This window comes from Neodiprion virginianus, chromosome 5, assembly GCF_021901495.1.
Source record: "Neodiprion virginianus isolate iyNeoVirg1 chromosome 5, iyNeoVirg1.1, whole genome shotgun sequence".
Taxonomy (NCBI): Eukaryota; Metazoa; Arthropoda; class Insecta; order Hymenoptera; family Diprionidae; genus Neodiprion; species Neodiprion virginianus.
In genome coordinates, this window is record NC_060881.1 from 29,457,891 (window position 1) to 29,479,927 (window position 22,037).

Here is a 22,037-nt window from a genome sequence, read left to right on the forward strand (position 1 = left end):
AATGATTGTTTAAATCGATACATAGACCAAAGAGTTGACATAACGACGATTTCCATCTATCTTGTTCCGTCAGAAATTTGCATATAATATGTTTTTAGAATCAGTTGTATAGTCAGGAAAACTAAATGCTTCATTCGTTTTTTATATATACGTGCATAATTATAGCACGTCAACTATTTAACGTTTCAATCGAATTTCAATGAGAGTTTCAGTCCTTTTCAAAGTTTCGGCTCGCAGCCACCAGTGAAGCGCTGTGGACACCTAGCATGACGAAATCGTCAAAAGTTTGTGTCCGAAAAACCGTCACCAGATGGCCACAAGATTCTAAAGAGTTCCGGCGTTCTTTGCATGTGCATCTCTGCTTCTGCCCTGTCGCCCGTTGTCACCAATTCCAAGTTTTAGCGCCGCCAGCCGCGAGCCTAGACTCTAAATAGTTTAGAGATTTTTTATTAATTAAAGTTAATTGCAAATATGGGAGGTGACGAAGGCATCGGGGTTACAACAGGGCAGCCTAATTTATACAAGCAAGATTTATCGAAGCTCGTAAGTTCCGGCGTTAGCTATCCGCCTCGATTAGATTATCTTAGCCGACATATTTTGTACAGGCTACTGCCACTGCTGCTTTAATTCTCAAACATATTTTATCCCCTGGATATTACATTCCAGTTTGACGATGTTCAATTATTGCTTCGAAACATCGGCCGATGCTTTGCACTGATTAATTTTCGGAGAACTCGCTTAACAGCACTTTAACGTAACCTCAACCATCTATTCACGCGCTGTCCTTACACACGGTTCCGTATAATGGCGTGGCTTAAGGCTGGTTAAGAACTTCGTAGGGCATAAACTTTGCTTTGAAATTCGCTATCCATGCATTATCATATTTACAATCAATCAACTAACTGTAATCGAGCTCCCCACATTCCCCTAGCGAATCGTGGCGCGTTATGGAGCGATTTTATGTGAACGTGCGATTTCATCTGAAAAATGAAAAAAAAAAAATATCCGTCCAATTTTGGAACGCATTATTCAAATGCATTGAATTAACGGATTCCTTCACCTGAATATGGGATAGAAACAAAACGACGCTAGGTTAGGAATCAATCACCTCATTATCTCAAATGTCAGATGGACTTGGGAATAGTTTTTTCATACAATATGTTGTAGGTTTAGAACTCATGGATTCATAGTGCAAACGAAAAATATTCACACCGCTCTACAGGAATAAGTGTATTTAACCCAAAGTAAATATTTTAACTAATTTTGATTCGCAAAGAACCAATGCACCTTGTTTCTTAGTGAAAGAATTCCAAGCGCATTTTTGTTAAATACCAGTTTAGAGACTTGCTTTCAGATATTGCTGGTTTAGAAATCAATGTAAATGACGAATGAGTAAAAGCATGAGTGATATCTTCTGATTTTTTTATAGTATTCATTTGAAAGCTTTATGCGAAGAATTTTAAGAAAGTTATTGATAATAAGACAGAAATTTGGTACTGAAATTAACCGTGAAATCATATAAACCTTTTTTTATTTCAGGATGTTGGTAAGTTGACTGCACTGTCCCGGGAAGTGATCAGCCGACAGGCGACGATAAACATTGGTAAGAACAATTTTTTGTGAGAAGTATCTAAACGATGTTATTAAAATTACCTTATTATGTTTTCAATACCATTAGCATTCAGAGCTGATTAATTTACAATTTTCATTATTTTTCCACAGGAACGATCGGACATGTAGCCCATGGAAAGTCAACAATTGTCAAAGCCATTTCAGGCGTGCAAACTGTACGGTTTAAAAATGAGCTGGAAAGAAATATTACCATCAAACTCGGTATGCTTCACTTGAGAAATTATTTCAAATGTCTAATATAAAAATTTAGTTGATGATGGTATTTTTTTATAACTAGTAATAAGTACTAACTAAGTCATTATCGTATTATTGCTGAATGATTACTTTCAATTATCTAACCTTGTAGGACATGAAATGCTTTTAAGTTTTATTGACTTCTAAGAACTGTCCAAAACCTAGGCTTTCCTACGAATGTCTTCATGTGAACATATCTTGTTTCAATCAACTGGAGATTGTATACAAAGAATGGATACTCATTTTTCAACCCAAAACTTTACTTGTTGATACTTTGCAGAAACAACTCATAGCATCAAATGATCTCATTGCATGCATTAAATACATAGCACATTATTAAAAATAGTATCCAACAGTCGGGAAGGTCAGGATGTTTAATTAACGAAATTTCACACAAAATCCAGGGTTCGCAATGCTTTTAAGCCCCATAATCTTAGGGAAAATAGAGAAACACTTTGTGAAAATAACGGGCTATTAGGGTTTCAATATTTTTTCATAGTATTTACCAAACAGAGCAAAATTAGATACACACTAGGGTGTACGTCATTTTGGTAATTTTGAAATTTTTTCAATTGTACCCCAAAAATGTGTTTAAATTGTAGAAAAATAAAATCTCCTGTCAATATAAAAATTTTCGGACAATATTCAGACGTACCGGAGGATGACTGAAATTTTGAATGTACAATACATTTAAATCTTCGCTACATATTGATTTTTTTTTTGTACAAACTAAAATGGATTGAAAACATAAATTCGATGGTTGAGAATAATGTTTATATTTTCAACTAAATGTAGGATCGAAATAATTCGGGGGTAGCGTAAGTATTCCGTAGATAACGACACTCCATGAAACCGTAAAAATTATGGTCTTGTGAAAAATAGGTTACTTTCAGAGAAATAGGGGATTAATGTGTAGCTCGAAAATCTTGAGCAAACTTTACCACAGTCCTCAATTTTTTTAATTTTCTGCCCGTATCCGAAAGATATTTGACGGTGTTTCATTTTAGACATTCAAATTTTGTCGCAAAGCTTCTCATTTCTCTTAAATAAAATTCGTTCAGAAGAACAAAGGCGATACAAATGTTAATGAGGATAAAAGTAAAAGATATTGAAAAGCGCAAAAAAAAAAAAAAAAGGTGGAAGCAACCCCACGTATGAAAGTGAAGTAATAAAGAAGATCGAAGAGGAAAAAATAGCATGTAAGAACGGAAAACGGTACCTATAATAAGAGAAGGTGCAAAATTTGGCGTGTCATGAAAATAAAAAAAAAATAAATGAATAAATAAAAGAAACACTCGTGCTGAATCCTAAAGTAAAGCACAGGGGTCGGAAATAGAAACGGATCATTCACCAAAACAATGAAATGGTGAAAGAAATATCGGTTTAATAAAAGTAAATAATCTTTGTCTCCTCCATGAAATAGAACGGATGAATCACGCCGTTTAAATCTTTGGCATTACAGAGCCACACCATGCGGAGGCGATCAACAAAGAAAATGGAAAAAACAGTGTCGAAGAGGCAGATCCTGCAGATAAAAGCCCGCCTCCGATCTCCAACTCGAGTACGTCCCAATTTACAAAAAAACGTGCTATATTTCGGAGCTCTGACGCAGAGCGTCCTGTCAAGATACCACGGCTTAGCGAGGGTGACAACGATAACGACACCGATGATGACAACGACAACGAGGATGATGACGACATTATTCACACTGTGACAACAAACGGTGAGAATTCGCCCAGTATACCCGAGGAAGAAGCGGCAACGGGAATTGAGGGGCGAATCCAGGCTGAGAATTTGGTGGCAGTCGAAGTAGATAAAAGAACGAAGTACAGTTTGAAAGAAGCAGTGATAAAGCTTGAAGATATTGGGACAAAGATAAACGAACTTAAATCGAGTATAAAATCTTCGAACAATCGCGAGGATTTACACGAGGTGGAGAGAATATTAGATAAAAGATATTCAAAAGGAGTTGAAGTATACGCTGTGAAGTGGAAAGGCTGGGACGACAGCTTTAACACTTGGGAACCACTTTCGAATTTGACAAACTGTGCCGAACTGTTGGCAGCTTTTGAGAATTCAAATGCCGGATTGGTTGACACGTTTAAAAACCAGATCAATTACTATCCTTCGATGATGGAGATGGAGAGTCTTATGAAGAATTTCAAGCAGACAGGAAAGATAATGGATTATAAATTGCCAAATAAACAGGAGCTGAATGAAAACATAAACAAGCTGTTAAAATGGCCCAACAGAATGAACGCCAAACTGTTGACTAAAGTGAAGTTTGATATTTTAGTGTACGAATTTCACGATCATAGATCTGCCCAGCTAAAGCTTTTGAAAGAATGGGAAAACGAGATAAGAACAATAACAAAGGACAGACCAGTAATTAAGGTAGAAAATGATGTGGACTTTGAAGGTCCGCCGCAGGATTTTTTATACGTCGACGCTTATCTTCCTGGCAAGGGGGTAACGATACCGGAAGATCCGCCAATCGGTTGCGAGTGTTTGGTCTGCGAGCCAAAGTCGATCTGTTGCGGTAAGCAGTCGGGCGGATCTTTTGCCTACACGACAGCAAAAAGGATCCGAGTCCCTCTAGGCACTCCGATATACGAATGCAATAAGAGATGCGCTTGCGATCAAAGCTGCTTGAATCGTGTTGTTCAGCACGGGACATCTGTAAAACTTTGCATATTTAGAACGGAGACGGGATGCGGATGGGGAGTGAAATCTCTTCAATACATAAAGAAGGGTACTTTCGTTACGGAGTACGTCGGAGAGGTGATAACAAACGACGAGGCTGAGAGAAGGGGAAAACAGTACGACGCGGCTGGCAGAACTTACTTGTTCGACCTAGACTATAACGAGATGGAACAGTGTCCGTACACGGTTGACGCAGCGACCTATGGAAATATATCTCACTTTATAAATCACTCTTGCGATCCAAATTTGGCTGTTTACGGTGTGTGGATAAATTGTTTGGATCCAAATTTGCCGAAACTTGGCTTATTCGCGACAAGGAATATATTGAGATACGAAGAAATTACCTTTGACTACATGTGCCAATCGCTCAGGAATACGTCGGTCGTCACGCCCAAGAAGGAAAAACTTCAAGCAGACATTTCTCCCGCTTTATCTCCTCGTCAACGACTCGAATTACCACGTGATAATGTTATTCTGAATAATGATTCTGCTGAATCCAGAGCTAGGTGTAAATGCGGAGCTGTTAAGTGCAGACGATATTTATTTTAAATTTATGCCCCAGGGAGTAAAGTTATTATAATCGTAATAATAATTATTAGTAATAATATTATTAATAGAATAAACATTATTGTGTTGTTCCAAGGATAAGTTGGCTTTGGTTATCATATAAATCCTTTTTATATCTAAGACTTGAGGTTCGAAATTTATCTTGGATGCTAAATAGGATTCAAATTGTACAAATAAATCCGGCCACGACGATCCTCTGTACAAAAGTATGGACTATTTCTCGGGCTTATTCCTAGCGCAAGGAAACCTTGGCTTAATCTAAGACAAAAAAAGCCAATAATAATAATGATTAATGTTTTGTTCGATACCTATCATTTGCATTTATTTTTCAATACTTCACTAGAGTACACTCTATTGATGAACAGATCACTGATAGTTTTTAATACTGTTGTAATTGGTAGTTAGGATTAACATATCCAAATTGAAAGAAAAATTACGTTTTGAATTGGTCAGTTTATGAACTCAAGGTTTGATCATTATTCTGTTTTTATCTTCTCGTTTTTTCTCCGTAAGAATTAGCCACTAGTCTCGTTTATGTTGTTTTCATATTAAAGCATAGTATTTTAGTGATTAGCAAGTTTATTTTATGTTATATTCAGAGAATAATTTAATCCTACGTAGAAATAAAAATTCGACAATTATATTTAATACAGTAAGTCTGTGTTACGCGACATAAAATTTTTCAACTTGTTGGTATAAAATGACGATTGCCTTTTATTCGTATCACTTTTTTCTTCATCCATTGAAATCTCAATTTAGTAATTAATGGGTATCAGTTGTAAATAAATATTAGTATTTTGTTATACATAATAATGTTAAATCACACCTCAGCACATAGTGCGATCATTGATTGATTATTCAGCACTGCATAGAGTTGTTTTTCTTTTTGTTATCACGGACTCTTTAAAAGCATTTTGTTGGAGGGAGGTACAGTAGTTTATTGTTAAGTGAAAAACAGTGTTAATCAAATCGAAAGATGAATAATTAAAATATTAAACGAAAAAATACGTAAAATTATAACAAAACAATAAATACTGTTTCTCATTTTCCCAACTGCTTGCTATATCTACGTGTCCATTTAACTCTAATTGTTAGCTAATATAATTATTAAAATGACTTTTTCCTTAAGTTGTGCACGAATTTTGCAGGTTTGGATGATCGTTTGACTTGGTCAAAGTTGTTTTTATCATTTAATCTTTACCCGCGATGCAAAACTCAAGCCATACCGAAAATAATATTAAATATTTCAATTTTATATTATTCCTTGTCTATACATGTAAAAAGATACTAGGAATAAACAAACAAAAAAATTGCTTTAAAAGTACAATTTGGACAAATTTCCCTTTACCATCTCTCATAATTCATCATCATTCAAATAACTGGGCAACAGATGAAACTTCATTTTCATCACATTCCAGGATATGCTAACGCGAAGATTTACAAATGTGACAATGAGAAATGCCCTCGGCCAGCGTGTTACATCTCCGCAGGCTCAAGCAAGGATGATTCTTTTCCGTGCTTTCGGCCAGCCTGCAGTGGTCGTTTCCAGTTGGTTCGGCATGTCTCGTTTGTAGATTGCCCTGGTCACGATATTCTCATGGCTACCATGCTGAACGGAGCAGCCGTTATGGATGCTGCGTTGTTGTTAATTGGTATGACAATATTTGTTCTCACTTTTATATACACCTACCAGTATCGTTCTATTCTTAGATATCCAGGATTGGGAAATATTTTATCTTCAACTACCTTCAAGCACCAGCCTCTGTTCTGGTTTTCATTTTAGTTTGAAGAAATATTCGTGTGATTCAAGAGAGTTGATACTTTCTGTTGGCGCTATGAACCCGCCAACTAATTTTAGTCTTGATATATCCCCTTTGATGTAACAAATTTTAATTTTCAGCTGGTAATGAGTCTTGCCCACAGCCTCAAACTTCCGAGCATTTAGCAGCTATAGAAGTAATGAAGCTGAAGCATATCGTTGTACTGCAGAATAAAATTGATCTTGTTAAAGAAGGTCAGGCTAAAGAGCAGTATGAGCAGATTTTGAAATTCATTCAAGGTAAGAGAGAGGCTTCCTTCTCCTCTACATTTCATTTAGTAACATTAAATTTCTACTCTATTTAGGAACTGTTGCGGAAGGCGCACCAATCGTTCCTATATCAGCTCAATTGAAGTACAACATTGAAGTATTATGTGAATACATCATAAAAAAAATTCCCGTGCCATTACGTGACTTTACCTCAGACCCTCGTCTCATCGTCATTCGTTCTTTCGATGTCAACAAGCCTGGTTGTGAAGTTGACGATTTGAAAGGTGGTGTTGCCGGGGGAAGTATTCTTAAAGGAGTTCTGAAGGTACGTTTTTTCTGCCTTCTTCGATGAAAGATATTTCAATCAGCATAGCGCCCTCGGCATTTATTACTTTTCTTCAGGTTGGAATGGAGATTGAAGTACGACCAGGTCTGGTGTCGAAAGACAGTGAAGGCAAATTAACTTGTCGGCCGATATTTTCTCGCGTCGTTTCTTTGTATGCTGAGCAAAATGAACTTCAGTTCGCTGTCCCGGGAGGACTTATTGGTAAACTAGATAATAATCTATGCTCGCGCGATGCAATGATACAGTTTTTACTAAGTTTCTAATTTTTTAACAGGTGTTGGTACAAAGATCGAGCCTACGCTTTGTCGTGCTGATCGATTAGTGGGTCAAATTTTGGGAGCAGTCGGAGCTCTACCTAAGATCTTTATTGAACTAGAAATATCGTACTACTTGTTGAAACGTCTATTAGGAGTGCGAACGGAGGGTGACAAGAAAGGCGCCAAGGTGAGAATAACAGGAACGCGTTTCAAACGGAAAATAATGAAAGTGATTAGAACATTCTCTGAATTTTGCTTCGCCCTTGTTTTAGGTACAAAAATTATCGAAGAACGAGGTACTATTGGTGAATATTGGCTCTCTGTCGACCGGAGGGCGAGTTTTAGCCACACGCGCCGATCTCGCTAAAATAAGCTTGACCAATCCTGTTTGCACGGAAGTTGATGAGAAGATAGCTCTCTCTCGACGTGTTGAGAAGCATTGGCGTCTTATTGGATGGGGTCAGATCCGCGGAGGGGACACCATCGAACCAATTATTGACCATAAATAAATCAACGGAAAAATAAATAAAGAAATAAGTAAATAATTGGAACAGGGAATTGCCGTGTATTTTACCTCATCTTTTTAATAAACTCTATGAACTCTCATCGAACTCCTCGTTTCAGTGTATATCTCGACAAATTCTTAATGCCAATCACATTGATTTTCATTGGAATCAAGAAGGAGGAAGGTGCAGAATTATAACTGCATTCTTTCGCCTTAAAAAGTATCAAAATAACATAATATGATCTACGAATGGCTTAAATTCTGCGGCACTAATATCAAGCCAAGTTTTCACTCAACGTTACAGGTTGTGTTGTTTAGGGACTTAAATAAGAACTACAAATTTTGGTGTGTTTCACAGATAGTTACTAGATCTGGTGACAAAACAAATACCGACATTACATGGAAATTCATTGAATCTCTCGTAAAAAAAAGTGCAACAATACCATAACGATGATTGTTAATTTTCGGAGAGTAATTCCCCGACGCAATTCTGTTATGACAAACCGGTAGCCGGCTCATCATACGTATGACCGTGTATGGATGTATGTGCCGCGTTTGTACAAATTTTACGAGCCAAAATTCACTCTTATTTGTTTTTCCAACCAAGTCAATACGCAACAGGTTGTTAATAGATGTACGTACAAAACCGTATTGCGACTATAACCTGCAACTGTGCATTTGTATTCTTCGTCGCCTTTTAAATTCCTTTATATCCCGATCATACTATTATAAAGTTGTAAAAAATGCCCAATCTGAAATTTAATAGATTTAATATGAACGTAGATTGTACTTTTAACCATGCGATATACAAAAACTTAATTCTGTTCTCATAACCACTTTTCAACGATTTTCAATTATTGGTTATTATCAATATTTTGTTCTTACTCTGATTGATTAGGCTCATTATCGCCCTACTGTCACTAATAAATACCGTTACACTCACTGTTATCGTTATTATTTGATTAAATGTACACATATATGGTACAGATACTTATATTTAATCTAGATGCTAACCCATGTTCCAATTATCACTTTCATATTTTCTGACAAGCTTCAGTCAGCTTAAGTTACAATTGTAACTTGCAATAGATCCTATTCACTGTTAGTAATCATTAATAAAAAAATTACGGCACATTACCTGTCTAATTTGACGCTAATTTGATTTATTTAGCCACAAACCAAGCTAGATAAGAACATCTCACGATATGTTTAGAACTTCAAGACACTGTGCTTTCTTGTCTTCAAGACAATTCAATAACGAAAATGTAATCCTCAGAAATGCACATCACAGGTAAATACAAGTACAGTCTTTACGATTTATTGGTTTAACAAATTTTCAACAGCCAAATTCGTTGTTCTAACATTTTCTACGTGATAATCAAACCTTTTTCTGCACAATCAAAGTTACTAATGCTCCAATACATCTTTCAGTTGCAAAATATTGGTGGTTGGCGGAGGGACTGCCGGTTGCACGATGGCTGCAAAATTTAGCAATAAATTTAAGGGCTCAAAGGATAGAGTTGTTATCGTCGAACCTAGCGAGGTACTGACCTTGATGCAAATTTGGAGTTGATGAATAATTGCATCAATTTTCAGAGACATTATTATCAGCCTATGTTCACCTTGATCGGGGGAGGTGTCAAAACTCTGGAATCGTCTTACAAGAGTATGGAGAAAGTTTTACCGAAAGATGCACAGTGGATAAAAGATCGGGTGGTCAAGTTTCAACCAGAATCTAACACGGTCACTGTTGCAAATGGAGATTCTATCCAATACGAATATTTGATAGTTGCTTTAGGTCTTCAACTCTACTGGAACAAGGTATTATGTTTATACTCTGGAAGATGCTATTTTCCTCAAAATTCAAGATATACGATCATGTTTTCATGCATGTAATTCATCGCCAAATACTTTTCTACAGGTTCCAGGCCTCTCAGAAGCCTTAGAGGATCCCAAGGTTCCAGTTTGTTCAATATACGGACCTGAAACTGTTGGAAAAGTTTTCAGAACAATAGAAAATACAAAAAGTGGCTCAGCATATTTCACTTTTCCAAATTCTCCAGTGAAATGTCCGGGAGCACCGCAGAAGATAGTTTATCTTGCTGAAGAATATTGGCACAATGTAATAAAGATTTCTTTTTAAATTGCACACACTAATGGATATATTGAAACGCATTTTGATTCTATTTTACGATTCTTTCACATTTTTCATAGAAAAGGAAGCTCCAAGACATTCATGTTACATACAACACTGCACTGCCAGTTATTTTTGGTGTTAAAAAGTACGCTGATGCTCTATGGAAGGTCTGCCAGAGCAGAAATATATCGGTGAATTTACAGGCGAATTTAATTGAAATTAGAACATCCAAAAACGAGGCAGTTTTTCAGAATTTACAAAACCCGGATGAACTGAATACTGTGAAGGTGAGAAATTGTTTTTAGATGAACGATTACTATTCAACTACCGGTAATCCGCTCCTTTCAACAATCTTTTATTCTAGTATTCCATGCTGCATGTTACACCGCCAATGGGACCTCCTGAATTGTTGAAGAATCACTCTGCATTGACTAACGAGGCTGGATTTTTGAGTGTTGATCCTCAAACTCTGAGGCACGATAAATACTCGAATATATTTGGCCTTGGCGACTGTACGAATACTCCGAATTCAAAAACTATGGCCGCAATTGGTAACTAATTTATTGATATATAGCATGAATTTGCAACGAACTTTGCAATCAATTTGACGAGAAAATCGATTTTTAAACTGTTAATTTTACAGCGGCACAATCAAAGGTCGTTTACGAACATCTGTCCGCGGATTTGAGTGGAAAGGTATCAAAAGAGACGTACAACGGCTATGCTTCCTGCCCTCTTGTTACTGGCTATGGAAAGTGTATCTTGGCTGAATTCGACTACAAGCTTCAGCCCACCGAAACTTTCCCTATCAATCAAGCCAAAGAATATTTTGCTATGTATTTATTGAAGAAATATTTCTTCCCTTATCTCTATTGGAATTGGATGCTGAAGTGAGTTATTTGAATTGCTTTGAAGCAAATGTGAGTGCAATTAAAATAATTTTTTTAATTTCAGGGGTCACTGGAATGGTCCTGCTATATTTCGCAAGTATCTTAACTGCTTTTCGAGAAAAGAAGTTGCCCCAATATCAAAGACACAGTGAAGCTGAATCTAATGATCACAGATGTCATTTATACCATTTACTGTACAAAATGTACATATGTATTATTCGTTATTTAATATCCTGTCGATGTCATATGTAAACAATGTAAATACTCGAGGTATCTTTAAAGTCCTATACATGCAAAAAAACTTTTTCAAGCATCCAAAAATGTCCGAGAAAAAGACATACTTTATATTTCTTATCATTCTTATATTATTTTATATTTTTCACGACCCTGTTACCCGATTACATAGCAACGGGTTCGAATTATTTGGTTGGCATTGGTTATTGATTTAACACTTCCGAGATTATAAAATAACCTCTGGCAAGTGCATTCAACTGACATACTTGTTGTGGATTTTTTTTCTCGTGCATAAATTGTTTATTGTCTGATATATGATAAGATAATCAATGAATGTTTAAACATGGAGCCAAAAGGAAAATCAAAGAAGAAAAAAGGGGGAGACCGTAAGGCTAAAGAGAAATCTGGAGGTTCTGCGGGTAAAAACGGGAAAGGACCCAAAAAGAGTTCTCGTAGCTCAAAAAAGAGTGCGGGGAAATCTCGATTTGGGATGGATATATTCAATGAGGAAATGATGGATAACGCTTATTACACTTGTCACAACATCATGGACGTACTCAAGTTTCGAGGATTTCCCTGGCCTGAGCTTCAAAAGAAAAAGAGCAAGAAGAAACGTTGAGTTTTCAGTGAAACAATTTGAATGGAGCTAAAATCATGCAAGAATGTTATCACTTTAAGAGATTTTGTTTTATTATTATATTATAAAAATGTCAGCAATACACGACGAACGTTGAAAATATCTGTATGCAATCTGTTTATTATCATACTCTGCTGGTAAAAATATTATTTGAAAAGTTGTTATCGCGCATGTACGACTTGCAGGAACGAAAGTCTGTACAATGATTTTCGTAAATGAAGTAACAGTAAAACATTTGAATTTAAATAAATTGAGAAGAACAAAGAAAATCTTGGTAGTTCGAAATTTTTCGACACTAGAACCATTAATTTTACAATACAACTTTCATACAACTCTGAGCCTGTACCCTCGCTTACTTTACTCACGGAATTCATCATCTATTCGCAAGTAGAGGTAGTTAGAAAAACGTTAATATTAGATTTACAAATCAAGGACATTTCCTTTCAACTTGACTTTTTCCACTCTCCTCATACTCCTGACTTGAAATCCACATTTGTTGAAACGTTCCAATCGACGCCAAGATAGAACCTCCTATCCAAGCACCGAATCTCCTCTCTGCGCAGCCGTTAGCGCTTATCACTTTCAATCGCATACTGGATGGAATCCTCATGGAGAGATCTCTGTTCAACCTTTCTGGAAAACCCTTTACAAATAAAATGGAATAAAAATCGCAACAAACTCAACGATTCTGTGGAAAAAAAACTGGGTTAATCGAATTTTCGAAAGCAGTAACAGGGGATTCCCCCTTTTTAACTACGCCATCCCTTAGCCTTTGCATGGAGGTTTATGGTCGAAATCTAGCTGGATAGTTGAACACGGATAGATGTAAAAACTAGAACGTGAAGTCACCACTCGAAGGAAACCAATTGAGAATATCCTGTTAGCGGTCAATAGTCCAGTGTAAAATTCTGTCACAAATGGGTTCCGAAACCACCGTTTAAAAAAAATCTAGACCTCGTATTTACCTGTATAAACGAGTTTCCACCAGTTACTACGACGCTACCGTACAGAGCTGGCCTTACGTCGACATCGCACATTCCGACACTAGTTGTTACAATGTGTCCGACTCCGAGCATCGTATTTCCAACTCCACCGCCACGCATTTGAACCATGCTGGGATCGAATAATGCTTCTGGAATACGGAAACGCTCTGTGCTGAAATCCTATGAAGAAAAAAGAGAAATGCCGAAAAAATGTTCGGGTTTTGTACCGTTGTAAGGTCCTGTTGAATTTGTTTTTGGCATTGCTTACCCGATGATAGCCAGTTGGGAACTCGTATTGAACAGCAGGTACTGAAGAGACAATTTTTTCGTCATACGGTGTTTCTGAGACTTGAAGAACCGTCGCTTGAAAGTCCTGGACAAGCTTTTTAACCATGTAATTATGCCACGATTTTGTTACCTCCGGCAAACCCTTCTTTTTCACCCATTTAGGCTTCTCTTGATCTTTCACGACTTCTTTACTGCCCACCAAGTACGATGGCGACAAGTCAATTTCCTGCTCCTATTTTTTTAATATTATGTAAGAAATTTATAATTGCATGATATATTCTTTATGATGAAAGTTTTCGGATCTGTACTTGCCTGTAGAAATTGTCTGCATTGCATACTTATGTAATCCCCGCCGAGAGGTGATTTGACGATGGCTTGAGTTAATACAAAACCATCTTGAACCGGTACGGCCGAAGTGTGTGTAGCTCCACTGTCCACCACGATACCTGTGGCTCGACCATTAGCAAATGCTGCCAGCACCGCATTTTTGACCAGAAAGTAAGCAGGGACATTATATTTCTCGAACATTAATTCGGTCAGCTTTTCTCGCTTGCTACGAACGTTCCACGGAGATTCAGAAAATAATACAGGATGATATTCGGCGTCAGATTGTATCACTTTGGCATAAGTGTAATCCAAAATCTGTGGGAAGAGAATTAGGTAATGAATAATATCTTTATATTCAGTTCTAAGATATAAATAATAATATTAATAACAACATTAAGCTTTTGTTAAAATCTATAGATTGATAGAATTTCGTAACAAATAATTTGCATCTTTGTGGCAAAATCTTTGAACAACATAAATATAATGTTATTCTTAGTTTGAAGGAATATAAACAACTTGTTGCTCCAAGTGTATTGCCTGCCCAATTGATTTTATTTATTGTATATTATTGTTTCTATTTAATTCTTTAAAGTTCCGTTGGTTCGATGGTATCTGTTGAAATTTTAGGCGATGTTTACCTGCCGTATTAAAAATTGTGGTGTTCTATTTTCTTCGAAAAGGAAATATTACATGCGTATTGTTCGGCTGGAGTGGCGTAACAATAGCAGAGCATTCTTAGAAAACCATTAAATAAGGATATTACTAAAATATTTGAATCAGAAAACGTGAAAATTAGGTGCTCTTTAAATGCTGATTAGAAGTTACCAAATGGTTCTTAGTGAAACATTTATTCGTGTTTCAATTTTTTGTTTCCGGTTTCTTTAGCTTCATTTTTTATGAACTTGGTAATGCTCCGCCGATATTATTCTCAACTTGCGAAGAAGTGATTGAAAACAAGTCTACGCCAGTTTTACCTTTTCGAAGTGGTCCCAATCTTCGATCATTCCATCCTTCATGTAGCTGGCGACTTCCATTCCCTTCCTAGGTACGTGAAGTATCGTTGTGTCGACGTAATACTTGCTACCTGACTGAGTGATGTTGCCGTCAGGTTTCTTGTCATCTATATCCATGGCGTCATTCTTTGTTGCTGTCGTAGCACCCGGGTCTTCACCCACGCCGACAACTGCAGGAATCTCAGCCTTTGGTGTGTCTTCCTGCGCGTAACCGACCCGCAGCGAGTGATGACCCAAATCAAAGACGAGCGCCCCGATCTCATCACCACCATACAGCATGCCGCCAGACATTGTAGTTGCCTATAAGTCTCGGCTGAGGAGAGGACAAAATAATATTGACATTTAGTAGCTGTGGCACAATTATTTTCCCTCGTTGGGATCATACTTTCGTTTTAAATTTGGGATGAAAAACTTTTTTGCGTATTCAGCGAATTAATTGATTCTCCAGATTAATATTCATTGAGGCACTTGGTTAGGGGTTAGAAAAATTACACGGTGATTGTATTATTTCGATGTGTGTGTTCTACCTTACAAATTGTTTCGATTAGATTACGATTTAGTAGATCGTTTGAGGTTGGGTAATTTTATGCGTTAATTCTTTATAACAACTCAGTGTACGAAACTTACCAATTATCAAACACTCATAACTTCTCAAGTGAAGTTGTCAACTTGGTCCTGGGCAGTCCTGGGTTCGAGTCACGAACTAACAGAATTAACACAGTACAATTAAACATAACCTATACAAATCGACGCTATGGATGCTTTCGCCGGGCTGTCCGTCCACAAACTGAATGCTCTACCGAGAAATCAGACTCGCTCACCTTTCTCGTCCAGATTTACATAGTTAGACGTTTATTTGTATTGCCCGGTGAATTGGGCATGTGTGAAGCGCGGCTGAATTCACCGTTCGATTTGAATCGTATTCGAAAACGCATCGTTTGCAACGGAGTTTCAAGGTTAAAAACTGTACGGTTTTTTTTTTAAAGAAATTTAAAATTCAAATTTATTACAGACATTTTATTTCGGAACTTGATCCATTGGAATTGTATGTATAGATGTATGTGTATACATATATGTATGTATGTATGTATATAGATATATGTATATGTTATCATACGTGTGTGTATATACACTATGTATGTATAATTACAATATTTTCCTAGAGATATCGAAATTTATTGTTTTTATTTATTTTTTCACCCATTTTCTTTTGATTTCATTCTTTTTTTCACCGTATTTTCTTTAATAGTCAAATATTCAAATATAAATTTCATCAATCGGTTAATCAATTAGTTAATTAATTAACAATCGTAGTTACAGTTTACGGTAACAGTTTGTAATATTATGTACGACGTTGCGTTCAGTTGTATTCGAATGATTTAATCGAATTCTGTTACAGAGTTTTATATAATAATTACTGTACTGTCACATTGAATTTCAACGATTAAACGATTAAACAAGCCAAGAGTATCGCAGGCGTGTCTACGAGCATTATTGCGGTTTTAGATTCAATTTTGGAGGAAGGAAAATATTTTGAATACAAACGTGTCTTACATGCGTAGGTATATGGACGTATTGTGAGTACATACGTTATACAAAGTTGTAGGCAGCGCGGCGCTCGCTCAAGTTTATATATTCATAGTTATATTATACAGTATAGTTTATTTATTATCTTCGATCTCTCAGGCAAGAATTGTTGCCCTTTTTTTCTATCCTTTTAAAATAGCGCGTGTGTATTAGTTTATATTCATTTCTAATTGTATAAGTACAACTATAACAATTTTCAATGCCAATTTCACAAAAAAACGGAGAGATATGAAGAGAAGCTGCGACCTATAGAATATAACACAGTTTTTTCAATGTAATACAGTATAATACAACAGCTGGTACACAACGAAAGAAATTCTATTCATCGCTTAAAAAGAGGCGTAATTATTATTATTATCGTCATTATATAATACGAATCACGTATTCTGTATTTTTCTTACAACTTTATTGGCGTCAATTCGATACTCTCTCAATAATTATCAACGATTGTTATTACAATTATTATTATTATCATTCGTCACTTTTTTTTCAGTGTCAATCATCATGTTACTTTCTTCATCTTCTACGTGTTATACATCAATATATATTTAATATTCGTATGCATATTATATCAATGCATTATTGCATTAATAATTACAATAGTACCATGCACAATAATTAATAGTTGTAAATTCGTTTTACATATGCCTGGTGTTACAATAATAACTATATTCTCGTTCTCCTCATGTTTTTCCTAAGTTTTGCGCATCATTTATTACTTTCTTCTACCTTTCTTTCACATGAATTATCAAATTGAACGTCCTCAATAATTCGTTACTCTTTTATATTTTTCAAACAAAAGAACTCTATTTCTCATTTTTTTATGTACCTACTTAGAAATTACAGCTCAATTCATACGATAGACGAAATTTCGCTGATGGAAGAAAACCAAAATGAAACGAAACAGTAATACCAAATTTTACTAAAAAAAAAATATTCTAATTTCGCCAACGACGAGATAATGTGTGAAAAATCAGAAAATTATTGTAAACAACAATTGCAACGTTTAAAAAAAAATGTCATCAATCTTACGCGACGTATCTTTGATTTTTTTATTAGACCTAACAAAGTGTTTCAAAGTCTTAACAGAACAATAACAGCGCAGTTCATTACTGATGATGATAATTAATAATCATAAAGGTAAAATAGTGATAAGACCAATGATAATAATAACAATGTCACATTAATTATACATATTATTGTATTATATTCACTCGTATATTACTGTTATTGTATAATTACAATTGTTTATTCAATTTAAATTTTGTTTTCTTTTTTCTCTGTTCTTTTTAATCAAGCATTATTCATACAGCAATATTGCGGCGGCTCTTTTCGATAAGGCCCAGTAAGGCAACGCGGGTAGCTAATAATAATAACCATGACAATCATAATAACAACAACAATACTAATAAGAATAACAAGAATAATAATAATAATAATACTAATAAGAATAATATAATGTATTTTGGTATATTATAATAGACATTTATAATAAATTCTATATTAACTATTGTACGTGAAGCTTGAAACCCACGGAAAACTTTTCTTTTCCCATGTAAGCATATAATATTAAATATTTTGCTCGCGGCTCCCTGATTGACGGTATAGGTATAGGTATACATTATGTTTATATATATATATATATATAAAATGAGATAATAGAAAATTAATTAAAATAAAATATATTCAGTATTTTAGTTTTACATTAGTGAATGTAATGCAGAAATTAGAAAGAGATAGCTGGTTGAGAGTTAGGAGATAGAACGAGAGAGAGAGAGAGAGAGAGAGAGAGAGAGAGAGAGAGAGAGAGAGAGATATCGTTATAAATGAGCGAGGAGGTAATGAAAAAAGTACTTTATGCCTGTTGTATATAACATCATATCTAATTAATTGTTGTTTAGCTCACGTACACGATTAGTTATCATTGTTATATAGGTATATCATAATAATTATAATTATATAGGTATAATAATTGATTGTAGGTTAAAGAATTAAACTGTCACGCGGCAGGAAATCAGCCTTTCAATTGTTTCGTCGAATAGTATTATATTTATTATTATTATTATAATCATCATTATCGTTATAATTATTATTATCATCATCGTTATCGTTATAATTATTATTATCATTATTATCATCGTTATCATTCTTATTATCATTATTATTATTATTATTATTGTTGTTGGTGGTTTTATTATTATTATTATTATTATTATTATTATTATTATTATTATTATTATTATTATTATTGTTGTTGTTGTGGTTGTTGTTGTTGTTGTTGTTGTTGTTGTTGTTGTTGTAACGTAGGCAGGTATGTAATAGAATGATTATCTGTACAGCGAGAACGTTAAATGAAAAAAAAAACACAATGTGCAGTTCAATCAAAGATGGTACCTACAACTTTTTTTTCGCGTTGTCTTTTTCAACGCCTTCGTAATGTAAGATTTCATACAAACGCATACTACTGTGTCTAACCAGCATATTATTGTGGGTATACAGTCAGTGAATCTTTGAAAAACAAAAAATCAAAAAACAACAAACAACGATTAATAATATTTACTGTAAGAAAAATGATAACAATAATCAGAAACGCGATATTTCTGAATGATAATTAATTTATACGGTGGGCGAAAAGAAAATAAAAAAATTCATACTGAAGTGAACTAAAATCATAAGTAATCGAAAAACACTGACAATACGTGAAATTTTATAACACGTCTGACATCGTATCGCATATGCTTCGTATTATACGTCTAAAGGTGAAGTGTTGGTATAATTGTCACATTTGTAATAGCACTTTGTTTTTTTTTTTTTCCTCTCCCTCATTCGCAACGTTCGAAAAGTTTGAATTTGTACAATTTGCATTATTTGCATAACACTCGTTCTCATAAGTTATCCGTTTCAGTGTTACATACATATACATTCTACCTATATGTATAAGCATTTCTCAGCGAACGGAACATAAATTGATGAAAAATAGATGAAATATTTTCTTTTCTTCTAAATTACGATTGAGGTTTGTTCGAACGTTGCTTACGGAGGGGGGAAAAATGGTCATAAACAAAATACGTGCAAAAATTGAAACAAAAATACATACCTCTAAGTTTTCACTGTCTACTGCATGATAATTCGATTTTTGTTACTATGCGATATGAAAAAAAAAAAAGAAACAGAAATGAATAAATAAATAAATGAAGTAATAAATTTGGTGTGTAATTATGTATGCTTAATTATATACATTTCGATCCCGGAATATTTTTTTAATCAGGTGGGTGCAGAAAGTTTAATCGAAATTATTATTTTTATTATATCTTTTTCAAACGTATGAATGTATGTGTATAATTTTGCAGTGAAAGAAAAGTTTCCTAGCCGTTTAATTAAATCAGATGATATATTTATACACGTACAATTGTTCGATCGTACTTTGAAATATCATTATTACATTTTATAAGAAATAAGATTAAGTGTAAACGAAAAAAAAACACGAGAAAAAAACGAACAAAAAATTATCACAAGGTTTCATTTTGCAAATCCAATTATTGCACATAATATGTAATATATTATCTTATATTACGAACAATTATGTATATATTATATAAGCTTCAATGTCGCGTTGTATAATGAAGTATCATATTATAACGTTGGCACCTGCAGTAGTTTGAAGAAGTTTTACATATACTTCATACAATATACTATTAACCGTCCAACGGGAATTAATTTATGATTATTATTTAGAATTTTTATAACGCATTTTTATCCTCCGCACTTTTGGTGTAATTCCTCCCTTATAAATTTAATCATTTGTTTATTTAACAATTTGATTATAGCTATTCTTATAATGCATGAAATTTGCGAGTGAACGCTCTACGTGCACAAAATCACGTGTCAATTATGTATAATGTAAGATCATAGTAGGTATAATTACAATTTGCGTGGTACATATTTTTTTTTTTTTACTCTTAGTCAACACAATATTTTCGTACCAGGTGAATATAGTAATATGCAGATGAATGCAGCGCGTGTACATATATTTATATAATATATACGTATGTATATACCTTTCTTATCATACACAGCATGTAAATGTATAGCCTGTTCCACTAAATGCCCCATATGTATATGTATATTATGTTATATAAATATATATCAGCGCGTGTTTGAATATACAGAGCGAATTCCTAACGACTGCATAGTCCGTTGTCTGCTATAAATGAATGCGCACGCGCTGCAATCCGCAAGTCAGGGCGGCCAACTGCCTGTTTTCAACTTATCCGAATGTAAGTTAATAATATTCTAATTTATACTTTTCCTTCTTCCTTCTCACTTACTATTTTCCTTTATGATTAATGTTACTGATTGTAAATCATGGTTTTCTCGAATAAATCTTTGTAGTCATTCACGTCAGTTTTATCTTTTTTATTGACCCGACGACACCGATAAAAAATCAACTTAATATTCTACGAGTTAGAGAGAAAACCCCATTTCAAAAAACACCTGTCGCTAACCTCGACATTTTTCACAATTATAAATTGGCCAAAACTGCTACCGACAACTGTCAAAATTTTTTAGGTTACACACATCGCAGCGAACTGTTAATTTAGGACGGTTCGTAGCACTGGCAAACAGCCGTTCTCGGATTGTAGCGCGTGCGCATTGAATTTTAGCAGACGACGGGCCATGCAGTAGATAGGAATTCACTCTGTACATGAGTACGTGATAATCATATAATACAGACTCTGCGACGGCGAAGATGTGTCTTTCAATATTGTATATACCTACTGCTGTAAGGAAAATTACATAATATTGTCTTATTGTGTAAGGCTTCAAGATTATTTTTATCACGGAAATCGGAACAATCGCAAAGATGATGACGGAAATAACAATTATACAATACTAATAATTTTCATTGAAATAATGAAATTATCTAATGTTAACGAATGTTAACCAGTTATTACTGTTATTATTGTTTTATCATTACACGTCTGCGTGTTATTAGCATTATTATTTATTTTTTAATATTATTAATATTACTATTATTATCATTATTAACATCGTTATTATTATTTATATTTTTACGCATAATAATTATATCTGTCAAGCATACGTCGTTATAATAAATTTTAATTATTACAGGTATGTAAACGTAGGGCAATTATATATGTATATTTTTTTCGTTGTTTTAAAAGTAGTTTTTAGTAGTATATAATGCACTATCTATTCGTGTGACTAAATATACACGTGTGCATATTATGTTACGTTGTTATCTATGTTGTTATACTTATAATATGCATATACTTATGTACACGTGCACATGTCGTACAATACTTTCATACGTTTCGTGTTAATTGATTTAAATTCAATTGTCAATGTATTAGCTACACTATTATTAATTTATTATTTAAATACTTAATAATTGTTACAACTTAGTTTAAAGGATTTAACTTTCGTTGTCTTTATTGTTCCTTTTATGTTCTATGGCTGCTTTATGGTTTCGGTTTCGTTTCTTTGGTTGTTGTTTTCTTGTTCGTCTTTATCTTTCTTATTCCTATCTCGTTATATTCTTCGTAAGACGAATTTAAAACTTTCCCTAAATTTCAATATTCCCAATATTGTCCAATTTTATTATCGTTGTTTCCTTTTAATCATTTATTCTTTGGCCTTTCCAGAA

At 34.5% G+C, this 22,037-nt stretch overlaps 3 protein-coding genes across 7 annotated transcripts; 2 read left to right on the forward strand and 1 right to left on the reverse strand.

The window, feature by feature from the left end:
* The first annotated feature begins 332 nt into the window (after window positions 1–332).
* Window positions 333–8,379, forward strand: LOC124304648 (eukaryotic translation initiation factor 2 subunit 3, Y-linked-like). Of its 2 annotated transcripts, XM_046763153.1 has the most exons (9): window positions 350–543; window positions 1,540–1,603; window positions 1,723–1,833; window positions 6,555–6,788; window positions 7,037–7,195; window positions 7,261–7,490; window positions 7,568–7,712; window positions 7,786–7,955; window positions 8,041–8,379. In XM_046763153.1, exons 1-9 carry the CDS (start codon window positions 472–474, stop codon window positions 8,275–8,277), a joined length of 1,422 nt encoding a protein of 473 aa, XP_046619109.1. In that variant the 5' UTR covers window positions 350–471; the 3' UTR covers window positions 8,278–8,379. The 2 variants fall into 2 exon arrangements, with proteins under 2 accessions (XP_046619108.1, XP_046619109.1); XM_046763152.1 differs by lacking the exons at window positions 6,555–6,788; window positions 7,037–7,195; window positions 7,261–7,490; ... (1 more) ...; window positions 7,786–7,955; window positions 8,041–8,379 and adding an exon at window positions 3,329–6,499 and having other exon boundaries at window positions 333–543.
* Window positions 8,380–8,511: 132 nt separating this feature from the next.
* Window positions 8,512–11,654, forward strand: LOC124304655 (sulfide:quinone oxidoreductase, mitochondrial). Of its 4 annotated transcripts, none has more exons than XM_046763163.1 (9): window positions 8,512–8,907; window positions 9,445–9,564; window positions 9,705–9,816; window positions 9,870–10,094; window positions 10,195–10,395; window positions 10,488–10,697; window positions 10,775–10,961; window positions 11,054–11,300; window positions 11,365–11,654. In XM_046763163.1, exons 2-9 carry the CDS (start codon window positions 9,479–9,481, stop codon window positions 11,450–11,452), a joined length of 1,356 nt encoding a protein of 451 aa, XP_046619119.1. In that variant the 5' UTR covers window positions 8,512–8,907; window positions 9,445–9,478; the 3' UTR covers window positions 11,453–11,654. The 4 variants fall into 4 exon arrangements, with proteins under 4 accessions (XP_046619119.1, XP_046619120.1, XP_046619123.1 ...); XM_046763164.1 differs by having other exon boundaries at window positions 8,512–8,815; XM_046763167.1 differs by lacking the exon at window positions 8,512–8,907 and adding an exon at window positions 8,935–8,953.
* Window positions 11,655–11,826: 172 nt separating this feature from the next.
* LOC124304656 (actin-like protein 6B) lies at window positions 11,827–15,560 on the reverse strand. Its single transcript, XM_046763168.1, has 7 exons — window positions 15,469–15,560; window positions 15,410–15,435; window positions 14,744–15,095; window positions 13,755–14,084; window positions 13,423–13,674; window positions 13,137–13,334; window positions 11,827–12,814 (listed from the first exon to the last, which is right to left on the reverse strand). The coding sequence occupies exons 3-7, from the start codon at window positions 15,071–15,073 to the stop codon at window positions 12,599–12,601; spliced, it is 1,326 nt and encodes a 441-aa protein (XP_046619124.1). The 5' UTR covers window positions 15,074–15,095; window positions 15,410–15,435; window positions 15,469–15,560; the 3' UTR covers window positions 11,827–12,598.
* Between the last annotated feature and the right edge of the window lie 6,477 nt (window positions 15,561–22,037).